This window comes from Lonchura striata, chromosome 1 (assembly GCF_046129695.1).
Source record: "Lonchura striata isolate bLonStr1 chromosome 1, bLonStr1.mat, whole genome shotgun sequence".
Classification (NCBI taxonomy): domain Eukaryota; kingdom Metazoa; phylum Chordata; class Aves; order Passeriformes; family Estrildidae; genus Lonchura; species Lonchura striata.
Window position 1 is genome coordinate 25521650 of NC_134603.1, and position 14140 is coordinate 25535789.

The following is a 14140-nucleotide window of genomic DNA, read 5'->3' on the forward strand; positions in this document are numbered from 1 at the left end:
GAAGTCTTACTCTTCTGTATGCAGTCTACATCAGACAATAAATAAAAAATGATGGAACTGCCAATGCTTTGTAGTTAATTTGAATTCAGTAGCCCAAACAGCCCTATCCCCAAAGTGTCTGTAGTACACCAAAACAATTCTGGCAGTAATACATTAATATTAAATTAATTACTGCATCAGACTAAGGAGCTTCCACTCACTAGTTGGTTCCTGAGTAACCATTTTTTGAAAACCTAAAATCACTCAATTCATGGCATGACCAGTGAAACGAGGAAACCCTTTCATAAGAAAGAAAGAGCATGTGGCTCTTAACAGGAATGTAATTAACATGCACAACAGACATCTCTTTAAACTGTATATTTTGTATTGTATTCTGTCCAGTCAGTTAATGTACTCATCCAAGATCAAACTATAAATCCTAAATCTAAGTACATAAAGTTCAAGCTTGCAATAGAATTGGCATCTGATTCAAAAGATTTACAATATTTTGATCAAAAATGTAGTTATAAGTTCAGCATTTCACATATTAAGATGATGCACTTACAGAAATTATTTGGAAATTAGGCAGCAGAATTTAGCTTGATATTGCAGTGTATGAAGGAGTCTTTGTCATTCTATCATTTAAATTATTTTAAAAAATCTTTTTCATTCTATATTTTAAAATATTTTGAAAATAAGCAATAACATAGTAATTGAGCTGTTTGCCTCATGTTTTTAGTTTCAGTGCTAATTTTGTATAAAGACTCTTAATAAAACCTATGTGCCACTATTATGAACAAACAGTGGACTTTTTTGTAATCAATGCAAATTTTGACCTGAGTGAAACAAAAAATATTCAAGCTTTGCACATATGTAAACAGACACTGAATGTTCCTTTTCTTATGGGAAACCATAAATTTTGAGGTGATATTGAACATTGTAATGTTCAATATCGCCCTAGAAAGGGTGTGTATTTGGATGTATTAATGAATGCTCTGAGTTGTTTTTTTTTAATGTCTACATGAAACCCCAAAAGATTAGCTCTAAAATATGTATAGAGGCTGAAGCAAACAAAGGAATTAAAAGAACATGTTATTTAACACAATACATTTTAAGAGTGGACAAATTAATTTCATTGTCAAAAATATTTCATTCTGATATTTTTTAGATATGTCACACTGGAGGGAAAATGTACAGGGAAATATAGTAAACTATAGAGGTAGCTGGGAAAAAAAGGGTGATAGCAAAATGTGAAGGTCTGAGGGTTTTTTTTCAAGAATAGCAGCAAAACCACACAAGGATTTTGCAACACAACCACAAAAGACCCAGTATTGCAAAGCAAGTTTCTTACATTGCAGTTCATTTTGCAGTGTTGTATTTTGTCAGAAACATGTGGAAAGAGAAATATATCTATACACAAATAAGGGGGAAATACAAGTATGTGCTTTCATTTTCAGGTGCCGAGTAAAACTTGATGACACTTTTCTTTTCCCTTGTAAAGTTAGATCTCACATGCATTATTACCTCACTGTTTTTCTTCTTCACCTTCACTTTTCCTTTTCCATTTGCAAAACACAAGCTGATGCTGCGCTGTGCAGCTCAATTGAAATGTGACAAACTATGTGCAAGGAAAACAAAATTTATTAAGTTACTTAACCTATGTGTAAACACAGAAGTACCACAGGCTCAAGGCCAGTGTACTAGATTTGTTCTCCATATGCAAAGTTCCTTCCATACGTAGGTATTTAACCATGATCTCACATGCTATAAAGAATTCATTTCACTGGCTTGCTATGCTTGCAACTCTCCTATCACACTTTATTAAACATTCTTATTCTTGCTTTGCCAGCCCAAAGGCTGCCTGAGGCAAAGCAATTGGTTTTGTGAGTGGGAGGTGTTTTGGAGTGGACAAAGAAAAAAAAAATGGAGCAAAAGTACCAGTCTTTGGATTTTGAGAATTTGAAGTGAAGAACGTGTCCAGAGAGACATGCCAAAGTTGCCTTTCACTCTCTAGATACATGTGCAAATTACCTTATATCTAATTAATATAATTTTCACATTAAACGACAGCTACAGGAGAAAATTATTGTTAAAATCTAGCTCTGATGCTTTTGACTGAGATACTGTACCTTCTCTGAAGGCAATTCGTAAGTCTGAACAGACACCAGAAATATTTTAAAACATTTATATAGTAAAATTGCCCTTTTTAATCATTCTTTCAAGTTGTACAGAGTAGACACACAATTTACAGAGCAATTCAGAACCTTAAAAAAAATCAGGAAAGTTTTTTTTTTGGAATATGTTCAAAGGGGTTTGATCTCAGAAGAGAAAAGAAAAGAACTTGTTTCAAATGCATTAAAAATACAAGGGATAAGGGAATAGCTTTCTTTCAAAGCATTTGAATGACCTCATTTATGATATCATCAGCACACCAAGGTGGAAATATTTCTTCATATCACCACTGTTCTTTATTGTTGCTCATAATGTGTATTTTGATTATGCCTTGGCTGCAGTACTTAACACCAGTCATCTCTACAAGATGACAATATTCCTATATGTAAGTATAGTCTCCATGGAAACACCACAAAAAGGGGGCTGTTCACATTTTATATTAAGAATCATTTATGAAAAGGTTTTTAAGTCATGAAAAAAAAGAACCATTTTGATAGTCTAATAAGCCACATGATCACTCATAAAAATAGCTATGACACTTTTACGCATATCCCTACAAGATAAATGGATAAATTACTTGTGTTTTTTACATGCTCCTAATTTTTGTTAATAAAATGGTCCTGTAAAAAACTTAACAAATGTATAATCCATATGCAAAGCTATCAGATTTGTAAAATACTATGAGAAAAAACATTCTAAAAAGCAACATCTTCTAATCAAGATTTCACATTAACAAGTTTTCCAAATAATAGGAAAAAATAAAGCATGTAGTAGGGCACAAAGACATAATCATTGCTTTTAAATGAGATGTCCTAATTTATTGGCTGATTAGCTGAAGTCTCACTATCAGTGCAATGTAGATATCACTTCAGCAAATAAATACAGTTTTATTATGAGCAAATATTATTTTGACAGGCACTGTTGTAACACTAATAATGCCAAGAGATTATTCTCACAGCACCGAAACTCAGGGCTTGCTGGAATAAGTTACCACCAAGAATATATTTGTGACTTCTGTGTAATAAGATTATACATCTTTGCTCTTTAAGGTTTCAGACAAAAATCTGTACTTCCCAAGGGCTGTAACCATGTCACTGGTGGTGGTGGTGCATCACCTCATGGCCTTGACCAAACCAGCCAGGTGGGGACCAGACCAGGCGCTTTCACGTGATACAGGTGGGAAAACACTGTAAAGCAACATCCACTGTGGGGCTGGGGTGGGGAACAAGGGGTGATCAGTCATCCCCTGACAGCCTTGGAACATTCCCTACCTGAGCTGGAGCCCAAGTAGAATACCACCATTGTTGCCGAAGTTTTGGAAACAATTTCCAAATGTTTTGGAAATTCCTGCAGTTGCCAGCACGGGTTATGGCCAGGATGGAAACAAACTGATGAATAAATCAAATCAGCTGGTGACCCTGCACATGCCAGCCCCAAGTGAGGCCTTCTGAGCTCTTCAGGGCCACAGTGGGCTGTGCTGGCTGGTGTCCCTCTCTGTGGGGCACCTCCCAGAGCTCGAGAGCCCTCAAGTCTGCAATACTCGAAAGACCATCACAGCAAGCCCTGGGCTGATACACACACATGCACACAGACTCCTTGAGGTGCAGCCTTGCCTGGTCAGAAACACTCAGGAATTTGCTATGAATATTTCCCTGAAGCCAGGGGGAATTTTTGATAAGTACCTTTACACTCACAGACAGACATGCACTTATCTCTGCCTGTGTGCATGTGAACTTATTAGGGTGTGAATGTTATTATCATGAAACTGTAATTAAGTAATGGATATATTTATTAAAAATCCCATTGAATCATTTCATAAATGTTAAATTACTCAATGATGAATTTCTGGTAAACCCTTTTGCACATCTTATTTTTTTGTGTTCATACCCTTTGAGCCCTTACCCGTATTCATCTTTAGTCTCCATGTAATTAATCTAAATTTATACTAATATAATTTTCCTATGGATGCTTCATCCTTGGAGTAAGTGAGTGAACCTTGCTGCTGAACTCTGTTAAAGTTATACTTTCATAACTTCATATTAAGCTTATACCTGCTTTTTACCAATATCACTGATGGTGATTCTTTAGGCAATCTAACCACTCATTTGCAACAATACTGCATGAAATGCAGCATGCATTTTATAAAAATTACCTTAAAGTTGTGTGCTTGCTGTGTTTATGGCAAAGTAGCAACATGTCATAAAATAATAAACATACCTAGAGTAATTTTTGCATAGGAGATGCACAAATAATGGGTCATTTTCCTTTTACCACAATGATGGTCAGATTTCAGCAGCATTTGAAGAAAATATGTTTAAATTTATATTCCTTCCACATTCTGACCCAGAGAGAGATTACCCTCTCTGTATGAGTGCATAACGGCTCAGGATAATAAAAGGGATTATTGACACCTTAAGAAACACATTTAAAATTAATTACTGTACCCATCCCTGCTAGTTCTCTATCAGGTTTTCCAATTCTCTTCTTACAAACAGTTAAAGTAAGATGAACGTTCATCCTCTATTCATTCACACGTGCATAACAAATTCCATACTCTTACACAGAGACAAATAGTGCATATAATAGAATTTTATCTAATGAAATTTTAATGAAATATCTCTTTCACTGAACTCACATGAAAAAATGCCAGTGGTCCTGATATATATGGCATTTTCATTCCCAGCAGATACTTCACTTGTGAAGTCACGACGTGTGTAGCTGCTCCAGTTGTCATGGCACTTATGACGGGTTCTGTTAACAAGAAAGTGGCACTGCCCAGCTGCAGCACAAACATTGCTACCTAAAAGGCAAAAGCAGGAGGATCAGCAGCTTCTTGGTGATAGAACAGTGAGTCAGAGTCCTTTTAATAAGTTATAAGATAAATGAGCTAAAGATACACAGCCAACAAATTTGGCAGACAAATCTATCTGAAAATGGAATGCACTGAAGTTCTGTGGATTTACCTACAGTATACTCACTAGTTTACCGACTCTAACACTGGCTTAGTAAAAAAAACAGACACAAAGAAACTCTAAATACTCACACCTGCTCAAATATGTGAACACAATAAACACCATAAAAACATCAACTCAACACTGCAACAAGTACAGCAGCTCAAAAAGTGAGGCTGATTCTAAGACTTATTCCTGCTCCACTGCTATGCAGCCTAAATGGGCCAAGAGCCACATCTTGGTCCAGCTTACTGATTGGCATAATGTCACTATCAGGATTCCCAACATTAGTAATCTCAACAGATACCAAATTTATGAGGTGCTATAAAGACTCTTGTGTTGAGACCTCTAATCCAGAAATTTAAGCTACAGCAGGATCTAAAGCTATTGTAGGTACTGTTGTGTTCAACAGTTTTCTCCCCTTATCCTGGGCTTCAAACATTCTTTCCCTCCAAAGTATGAGATTTGACTACTCTTAATTCTTTGAACAAAGTTGTTGCATAACTACAGCTGCTACTATGGTTTACATATCACTTAATGCTTTTCTGATCCTCATTAAATTACATTGACATTATCTCTTCTCACAATGAGTTTTGCAGTTTCTTCTATGGTCTTTTGCATTTGCTGTTCTTCTCCCTGAAAAATTACATGCTCTTGGCACAGAGTTGTTTGTTACAATACTTTCTAAGGGCTTTATTTTGTGTTTACCATATTAAATATTATTTTTGAATATATCACAGTCTCCCTTGCTTTTTTTTTTTGTTGATTTTTTTGTTTGTTTGTTTTTGGTTATTTTTTGTTTTTTGTTTTTTGTTTGGTTTGGTTTGCTTTTGGTTTTGGGTTTGGGGTTTTTTTTCCTGAAGCTAAAACTATTCTTTTCAGATGTTATAATTATTTATGCCTGAACACCATTCATGTTCTCACCATAAAACTCAACCTGTATGCAGTGAGCTTTGGGCATAGTACAACAAAACAAACAAAAATATCAAAATAAGTGTCTTTTAATTTACCACAAAACCTCTAGTGAGTAATATCCTCTTCCATTTGGGAGATTAAATCTGAGATTTTTCTTCTACTTCCCACTAACAGCATGTAAATTGCTCCTTACTATGAGCAATTGAAACATTGATTGCCATTCAAGATTGGACTCCAATAATGATAATTACTGTATACCCTCGGTGAGTAGCAATTTTGTTAGTCAGGCCCAAAACTGATAATTACTAATTTCAGATATTTTGTTTAGCTGTTTGTTGTAACAGTGTGTCTACTAATACATTTAAAACATTGTTCACAGTAGCAAAGTTCAATAAGAATTAAATTCTCCCTTCCCTTGTGAATTTTTATTTGTTTTCTGAAATTGGTTTCTTTTGTCTGAATGTGACATTTCTAACTGTGTAACAGCTTCATTTCCAGGAAATTGGATGTTTATTTAGGCATGGAATCAAAACCACAGAGACAGTTCTGTGTACTACATAATATCACAGAGAAGTATTAGTTACTATTAGCATTTCAGAGAAAGTTATTATTGTGAGTTACGGCAAAATGATTGCTAGGCTTAAAAATTTCAGCATCACTTTCAGATCTACTTTTTGGTTTTTTACTTTTTTTCTTTTAATCTTCAGCATTTTAAGAGGATGCTTCACAGGTACTAACTAAAAGAACACATTTCAAACACAGTTTTTTATTGATTGCACGTAACCGTAAGCAATGTAAAATTCTTGCAAACCATGAGTATGGTTCCAGTTAGACAATTTCTGCAGCCACTCAATTAAACAAGCAGCAGCCTATACTTGGTCCCCTCTCCTTACTCCAGAAGGTAGCTCAGGACACCCAGAAACAAAGGCAGTACTTCATGAGCATGAACATCCTACTCTTTATTTACATGATAGTTAAATAAATATGATGTGCACCCATACATCTTCCATGGAGAAGATCTAAAAATGAAGCAACCAGAAGAGGAAAGATTGTGGATGGAGGGTGTAATTCCCAGCATATACTGGTATGGAAACCTCATGTTGTCTTTGCAACGTGAATAATGTACAAAAACTTAATGGATCACAAGGAGGAAAAAAGTTTTGAAACAAACCTCCCAAATCTATTTGCATGTGAGTTTTCTTGACAGATAAAATTATTAGCATTTACTCAGGCCCAGACTGACTCTAAAATTAACCCTCCATGCTGGGAAACAGCCAGCTTGGCTGCCACTGCATTTTGAATAAACACCATTTGAAACTTAGCTAAGCTGACAGCACTCAATTGCATTACATTGCATTATGTCATAAAATCTTTCACCCAGTAACACTGACCAAACTGTAGAAAGTTCAGTATTCTTAAAGAAGTGTCTAACAATCTGCTTTATCTTGGCTATTGGTTGTGATACTCATTTTTGCATCTACTTTATTTTCTGGTAAATTTTATGATTTCTTTTCATTCCTGATGCAAACTACAGAGAAAAGTGACAGTAAAGTGCTAGAACAGCAAAAACAGAATAAAAACAAATATTTTTGTCTTTTTATTATTTGTCGTCATACTGAGATTTTCTTAAACTGTAAAAGAAACTAAATTTTCACATATTTTAGAATTGTACCCAGAATTTTTAATTTTTAAGAATTTGGTTCCTAAAGGATAAAAGCATACTTCAGGGAAAGAATATGCACAGTATAAAAATTGTTTGAAAGGCACTTGGCTCTTGTTTATTTGTGTGGCATTTTCAGTACATAATACCATGTAAAAAGGTTCATTAAGAAGTAACTTTCTTGAGATAAATTTTGCTTTCGCCAGGTATACATTCTTGAATAAATTCATGTAAATGAAATCAAGACCTTTCAGGGAAAAGAAAAAGCAATACATGAGAAAGTTAGGGAAAGCAGCCTTGAATTAATGCACAGTAAAGGAGAAAAGATCACAGACATGAGGTATACAATGAGGTGATTAGAAGAAGTAGTGGAAGATGTGATTTCTAAAAAAAAGAAAAAATTGATAAAAAGGAGTACATTTCCAAATGGAAGAAAGACAATACAAAGGGAATCTTTTTTTTTCAGCTGTCTTTACTACTCCATAATTTTACTCTGACAAATAGAAGAGAATGGGAATTTAGCCAGGAGAAGAAAAATGAACAATTGCAAAAAGCAAAGCCCTCTATGTTCATTATTCAGAACCTTTGGTTCTTGTCCACTTTCAATACTTTCTTCCCATGACAACATGCTCAGTCTATTATTATTATTATTAAAATTCCATTCAACGTGTAGTCAATTTAACTTCTTGGCCAGTAAAAATTTTTATCACTTAACAGCTCTTTGGAAATAACTAATGTCAAATTTTCTGTCCCCAGAAACTGAAAGACTGATATTGTGTTAGCTGCTGCACAGATTCAGCTTTGGAAAATGAATTTTAAATCCCTCAAAACTCCACTGTACTGGAAGAGGTTTTCCACTGTTATATCAGACAAAGTGGTGGGGCCCTTTCTGATCATTTGCTGCATGGGCTGGGTAGATGAGACCAGACACAGGAACATCTCTTGGAGGGAACCAGCACAGACTGTGAGACTGTCATTTAGTGCATTATATTGGTTATCGCAGGTAGCAAAAGTGAAGAAATCTATGGACCCTTATCCATAGATAAGACAACAGTCAGACACAGTTCAGCTCAGCTGGGTTGCCAATTTAAAACTCTCCATGGCCTGTTTCAATAGACATCTAAATGGTAGACCACTATTTTTTGATTTTCTGAGCTGCAGCTCCTATGTTCATTCTGGATGTCTTGAGAGTGTCTGGTAGCTTCTGATGGTGTGCAGAGTGAACTTTCCTCATTCCAGGACCTGAAAAAGTTTTTTCTGTGGTCCTTCTGTACTAACACATAGAATGCTCTACCGTAATTGTGGGAACCAGAACTCCCACCCAACCTACTTGTAGTTTTCAAAATACAGAATATGAGCCTGTAATAAGGTATTTCCACTGTAAAAGAAAAATGAACTTTTCCCCTGATTATCACCGTATAGTAGACTCATGTTTTCACCTCATGCAGAGCAATGTGTAACAGAAATACTACAGCATCGTTTTTCCCACAGGTTAATGGAGACTGGGACAAGAATATTGCCTTACAAAAACACCCTTCTTATTCAAATGTGCTCCTTTGTTATTAAGCAGATTGATAATGGACTGTGTAAATTTGTTCTCTTGAAAACCAAAAACATTTCTATATCCAACACTGTATATCAGCAACTAATTACATGTTAGTTTTTAAAATACAGTAGATGAAAAACTTACTAATAAAAATTTTACGAGACTGGAATGCAATAAGCAGCTATTTATCCCCTACAGAAGAATAGCCCAACTGAAGTCTACAACACAGTGGTCTACAGAGAATTATGGGGTTTTTTTCCTAGGGTATTTTCTTCCTCAGTTTGATCTGCAAGAAGCTTTCCTCTATTTATTCAGCAAATCTTAATCTTGAATTTCAGTTTAGTATGCTGAGATTATTTTAGAGACATATATTTATGGAAGCATTCATGGAAGCATTTCTAGGGGAAGAAAAATCTTACCCAAAAGCTCTTTTGAGGATTTATTTAATGTTATAAAGGCAACATCCTATTTTAATTACAAAATGACTCAATAGATTTCTGCTATGTTCTATCATTTCTTTCCCCATCAATACCTCTGAGGTATTTGATATCAGGGAAGATTTCCATTAGTTTGATTTGTTTTCCATGCCCTGTTTATCTTTATAGAGTAGCAGCTATATAAACATAAGAAATTCTTTGTCATGCCTTCCATTCTGCTTTTTAAAATGAAATAATGAATGCATTATATTAAATGGTTTTGGTAATTACAGTTTTTATTTTATGTTTACTTATTTTCTATTTTAATACTATTTTCATGTCATCAGAACACCTCTTAATATAACTAAATATCTTTTCTCTTTTATGAACACTTCCTCAAATATTAGATTTCAGAAGTAGTTTAGGACTCTGAAACTTATTTCTTTGAGAAAAACTTAAGCAGTTAAGCCCCAAATTTCAATTGTGACAATCTCTACCTATCCTTGTTTTATGATCAGAAAACAATGCTGATTTATTTCATGCCAAGATGGCTCTGAAATTCACAGAGCCTGCTCAGAGTTTGCCTCACAACAGAAATGCACAGTTGTGGTCTGCAATAAACACCGACTAGCCAACAGCAGTTCATCTCAGAAACATCTCCCCCCTTCTCCCCGCCTTCCCTCCATTACTGACTATTTTGTATGTTTTCCCTTTTATTTTAATATTATCTGCTGATTGGAGTATTTAGCCAGGCTACTGGAAAAATAGCATCAAATTGCTTTTTAGGCTAAGGGTGTTCAGCTCTTTACCTACTCTTTCCAAGAAGGAAACAGCTGTTTTGGCAAGAATTTTTCATCCTTCGTCTGGAGGGTGCCCAAGGTAGGGATTAATCACAGCATCTGTTGTTTTTGTGCAATTAGTGGCTGATTAGAGAAATGAATTTTGACTGTTTTTCAGAAAAATTTAAGTCTTATAGTAGATAACATAAGCCAGGTCTGCTCCCTTCCTAGAGCTGCACCATCACAGATACCAACTACACAGAAAATACAACTTCTTTTTGTATTTCAGGATGTCTTCAATGAAGAGCTGTTGCCTCAAAATGTATCATACAATTTTTGTTCCAGAACATACATTAATTTCAGGCTATTAGTTAGTTTCTATTCTAATCTGATAAATAGAAGAAAGTGACTGATTTAGCTCTACATTAAAGCAAGATGTGTCTTGCCACCTTATCTGGGGTTTGCAGCAACTGTTAGCTGGGAAACTGGAATCTTGATGAGAGACGTAGATTCCCACACTTAGCACTTGGGAAGATGGCAAAGTTTAATCTCAGCCTTGATCAGGACTTTCACCTGCATATTGCAGTATTAGTAGCTTCAAGGCACTTCTTTAGGAAATAAGTGTTTTTCTCTGGCCTCCAACCATTACACTCACATAAAGGACTAGTGGCAGCCTGGCAAGCACCAGATGTGTTAGTATGATTCTAATGCAAGTGACATTATTGGCCTGGGAGAGGAGCCCATGCACATGGCATGGTTCCCTGCCAGACCTGCTCTGAAGATGCAGAGAGGATTTACCAGTTCTTCTCATTCCAGTCAGGATTAAAGAGGACATAGGCTGAGATAAATCAGCTGATGCAGTGGAAGGCATATGAAAAAGCAGAACTTTTCAGGATGAAAGAGTAAGAGGTCTGGAGGACTCACACACCTAATGGGATTCTGCAGCCACCAAGCAAAATAATTTCTGAACTGGATTTTGAAGTTACATCAAATGAATGCAGGCACCAACTTCCCACATGAGACATTTTGGCCTGAGAGAGAGATGCAGGAGATTTCCAAGCTGTGAGCACTGGACTCCTGCATGAAGAGCTCCATTCATGCTCTGCTGTTGCGAGCACCCTGCATAAGATGCAGTGCTGGGCTGCACATGCAGATGCATTGGGACAGCATGTGCAGGCACAGCCAGGCACAATCTGCATCAGCTCTGCTTTCTGTGCTGTCTGCAGGCTGTAATAATCCAATAACAGAATCCTCATCATAAACCAATAGAAGAATTATAAAAATGCAGCAAAAATAACAATGCTTCTTGATATTTTCTACTGACTAACATAAGTACACGCCCCAGTTCCTGCCAAGCACGTAGACTATTGAAGATCCCATTCTGGGCCCCTTTGTTCATCCTCTGCATGGGAGAGGGATCCAAAGCACCAAGTGGAGGGGTCTGAGTTTGTTTCAGGAGTCCAGCTACCTAGGTGTTGCAATGTCAAACCCTGGCACATTACTTCTATTTTAATATTTACAAGGAAAAGGGAAGCCTTCATTGAAGACCTAAGCAACTGGCAATGGATAAAGAAACTTCACCCTTTTGGCCAGAATAAGAGAAAAGAAGAAATTTAAAAGACCTCTGATCATTTAAATAAACTTTAGAGAATCATTTGAAGACATCTGTTTTACTATTTCATTTTAATGATGGGTGTGTGAACTCTAAAGAGAATTTAAAGTTTTCCCTACTGTTTTTAATTATTGGATATTGTATAGTATTGCTTTTCAAGCCAAGGGCAACAGAAAGCCTCAGGAATATGTCAATGCTTACCAGGAGCTGATTCATATTTGTTTCTGAAGACAGAAAGGGGACACCAACTGCAAGCAAGTATTATAGTAGAGCTGACTGAGTGTGCTTTTGCTTCATATTGTAAAACACTGGAAGCATGTGTACAGATAATTACTACAAAGGAACAGCAAATTCTTAAAGCACATTAATTTCATCATTTATGACCATTGAAGCAGATGTTTTTATTAGTTTTTCTCAGAGAAGTAAAAAAAGTATTACAAATGTCATAGCTGTCACAAAGGCAGTACATCAGTAGTATACAGAAAATGTGATCACCACCAACCTGAATGATTCCTCCTAGAAATGAAACTGCTGCTGCAACTCCAATCCTCTGCATTTCAAATTCTGACAAACCCAAAATTCCTGAATTATTGTTTGCAGTGAAATTAGTTGTGACTGAAGGAACAAGGCGCTCAACTGCATTGGCAGATATTAAGGAAGTTAGAGCAAAAGTTCCTGTAAAAAAAGCCACATGTTAATTTCCAACAATTGTAGATCTGTACTCATCACTCATAGTCTCTTTTTCAAAATGGCTGTTATTATTAAAAGTGACATTTTTTTACATTCCTGTCATCATAAGAACAATTTTAAGGTATTTTTTCTATGTAACATACCTTTCTTCCCATAAAATACCATTCATACAGGCAAATTAAATGTAAATCTTTTTTTTAGCACATTCGTTAAGACAGGTTTACAAAAGAGATTCAAATACAACAATTTGCAATGATTTCAAGTTATCAAAAATGCTTTTAACTCACCCTGGATGTGATCCATTAGCTATCTGTCTGAGATTTCCAAGTGTTCACCATTCAAATTTCTAGGGCAATTAATTCATACTATGTATATATAGTACCTAGTCCATTAAATAGTACCTAGCTCTCTCAATAAATGGAGGCAAATTATGAGAAAAACATTTATTTGCTGAGAGAGGTAAAGCACATTTAATGACACAAAGATAAATGAGGATGACAATTCAACATTAAAAGACACAAACATGCAGAGCTATTAGAGCATAAGAACATCTTGCTATGTCAGACCAATGACCCATCCTGCCCAGTACTCTGCCTCCAGCTGTGATAGTCAGAGGTGTTACCTGGGGAAAGCACACAAGCCTGGCCATTGTCTGTGGGCATCCACAGCTGTTGTGTTAGAGAACTACTTCCTAAGCTGGCTTTTTTTTTTTTTTTTTTTTTTGTGGACTAGTATTCATGAATTTGTCAAAGGTTTGTCTGAACCTGTTTGTAATTTCTCCTTCCACAATGTCCTCTGAGAACAGGTTGCAGAAGTTCAGCATCTGCTGTACTGTTTTCTTTTATCTACACAGTTAAAGTATTTTAAAACAATTTCTCTCTGAACTCACCTTTTTTCTACTGCTCCAGGACCTGGTGTACACAATCCTGCCCTCACCTTGGCCTTCACAGAGTAAAGCTCACAGCATGAATTCCTCAGGAACCCACCAGGGATACCACCACACTGAAAGTGACCAAGAGGTCCAGCCTTTTGCTTCATATCTTTCAAACTGCTAATAATTAATAAAAGGACATTTCTTCTATCACAAGGACAACTTGTTTTCTTTAGTAACCTTTGGTGTAGAACCTTATCAGTAGCTGTTTGACCATTCTGATATCTTTTATTCAAAGTATATCCCTTCTCCACACACTTGTTGACATTCATACAGTAGTCTAGAAGGTTGTGAGGTAGGATTTTCCTTTACAGAAGTCAAATTAACTCCTCACCAACAGGGTCTGATTATTCATAGCTTTTTTTGTCCCATCCCTGGAAGTGTTCAAGGCCAGGCTGGATGGGGCCCTGAGAAACTTGACCTAGTGGAAGGTGTTTCTGATTATGGCAGAGGGGTTGGAATTAGAAGACCTTTAAGGTTCCTTTCAAA

General features: G+C 36.0%; 1 protein-coding gene across 2 annotated transcripts in view; it reads right to left on the reverse strand.

The window, feature by feature from the left end:
* The window catches only part of SLC26A7 (solute carrier family 26 member 7), a 64520-nt gene that overhangs the window by 35849 nt on the left and 14531 nt on the right, over window positions 1–14140 (reverse strand). For both annotated transcript variants that reach the window (XM_077782926.1, XM_021543274.2), the window contains 2 exons: window positions 12533–12705; window positions 4787–4951 (listed from right to left, as the gene is read on the reverse strand). In XM_077782926.1, coding sequence (XP_077639052.1) covers window positions 4787–4951; window positions 12533–12705 — 338 coding nt within the window. The remainder of the gene's footprint in view (window positions 1–4786; window positions 4952–12532; window positions 12706–14140) is intronic.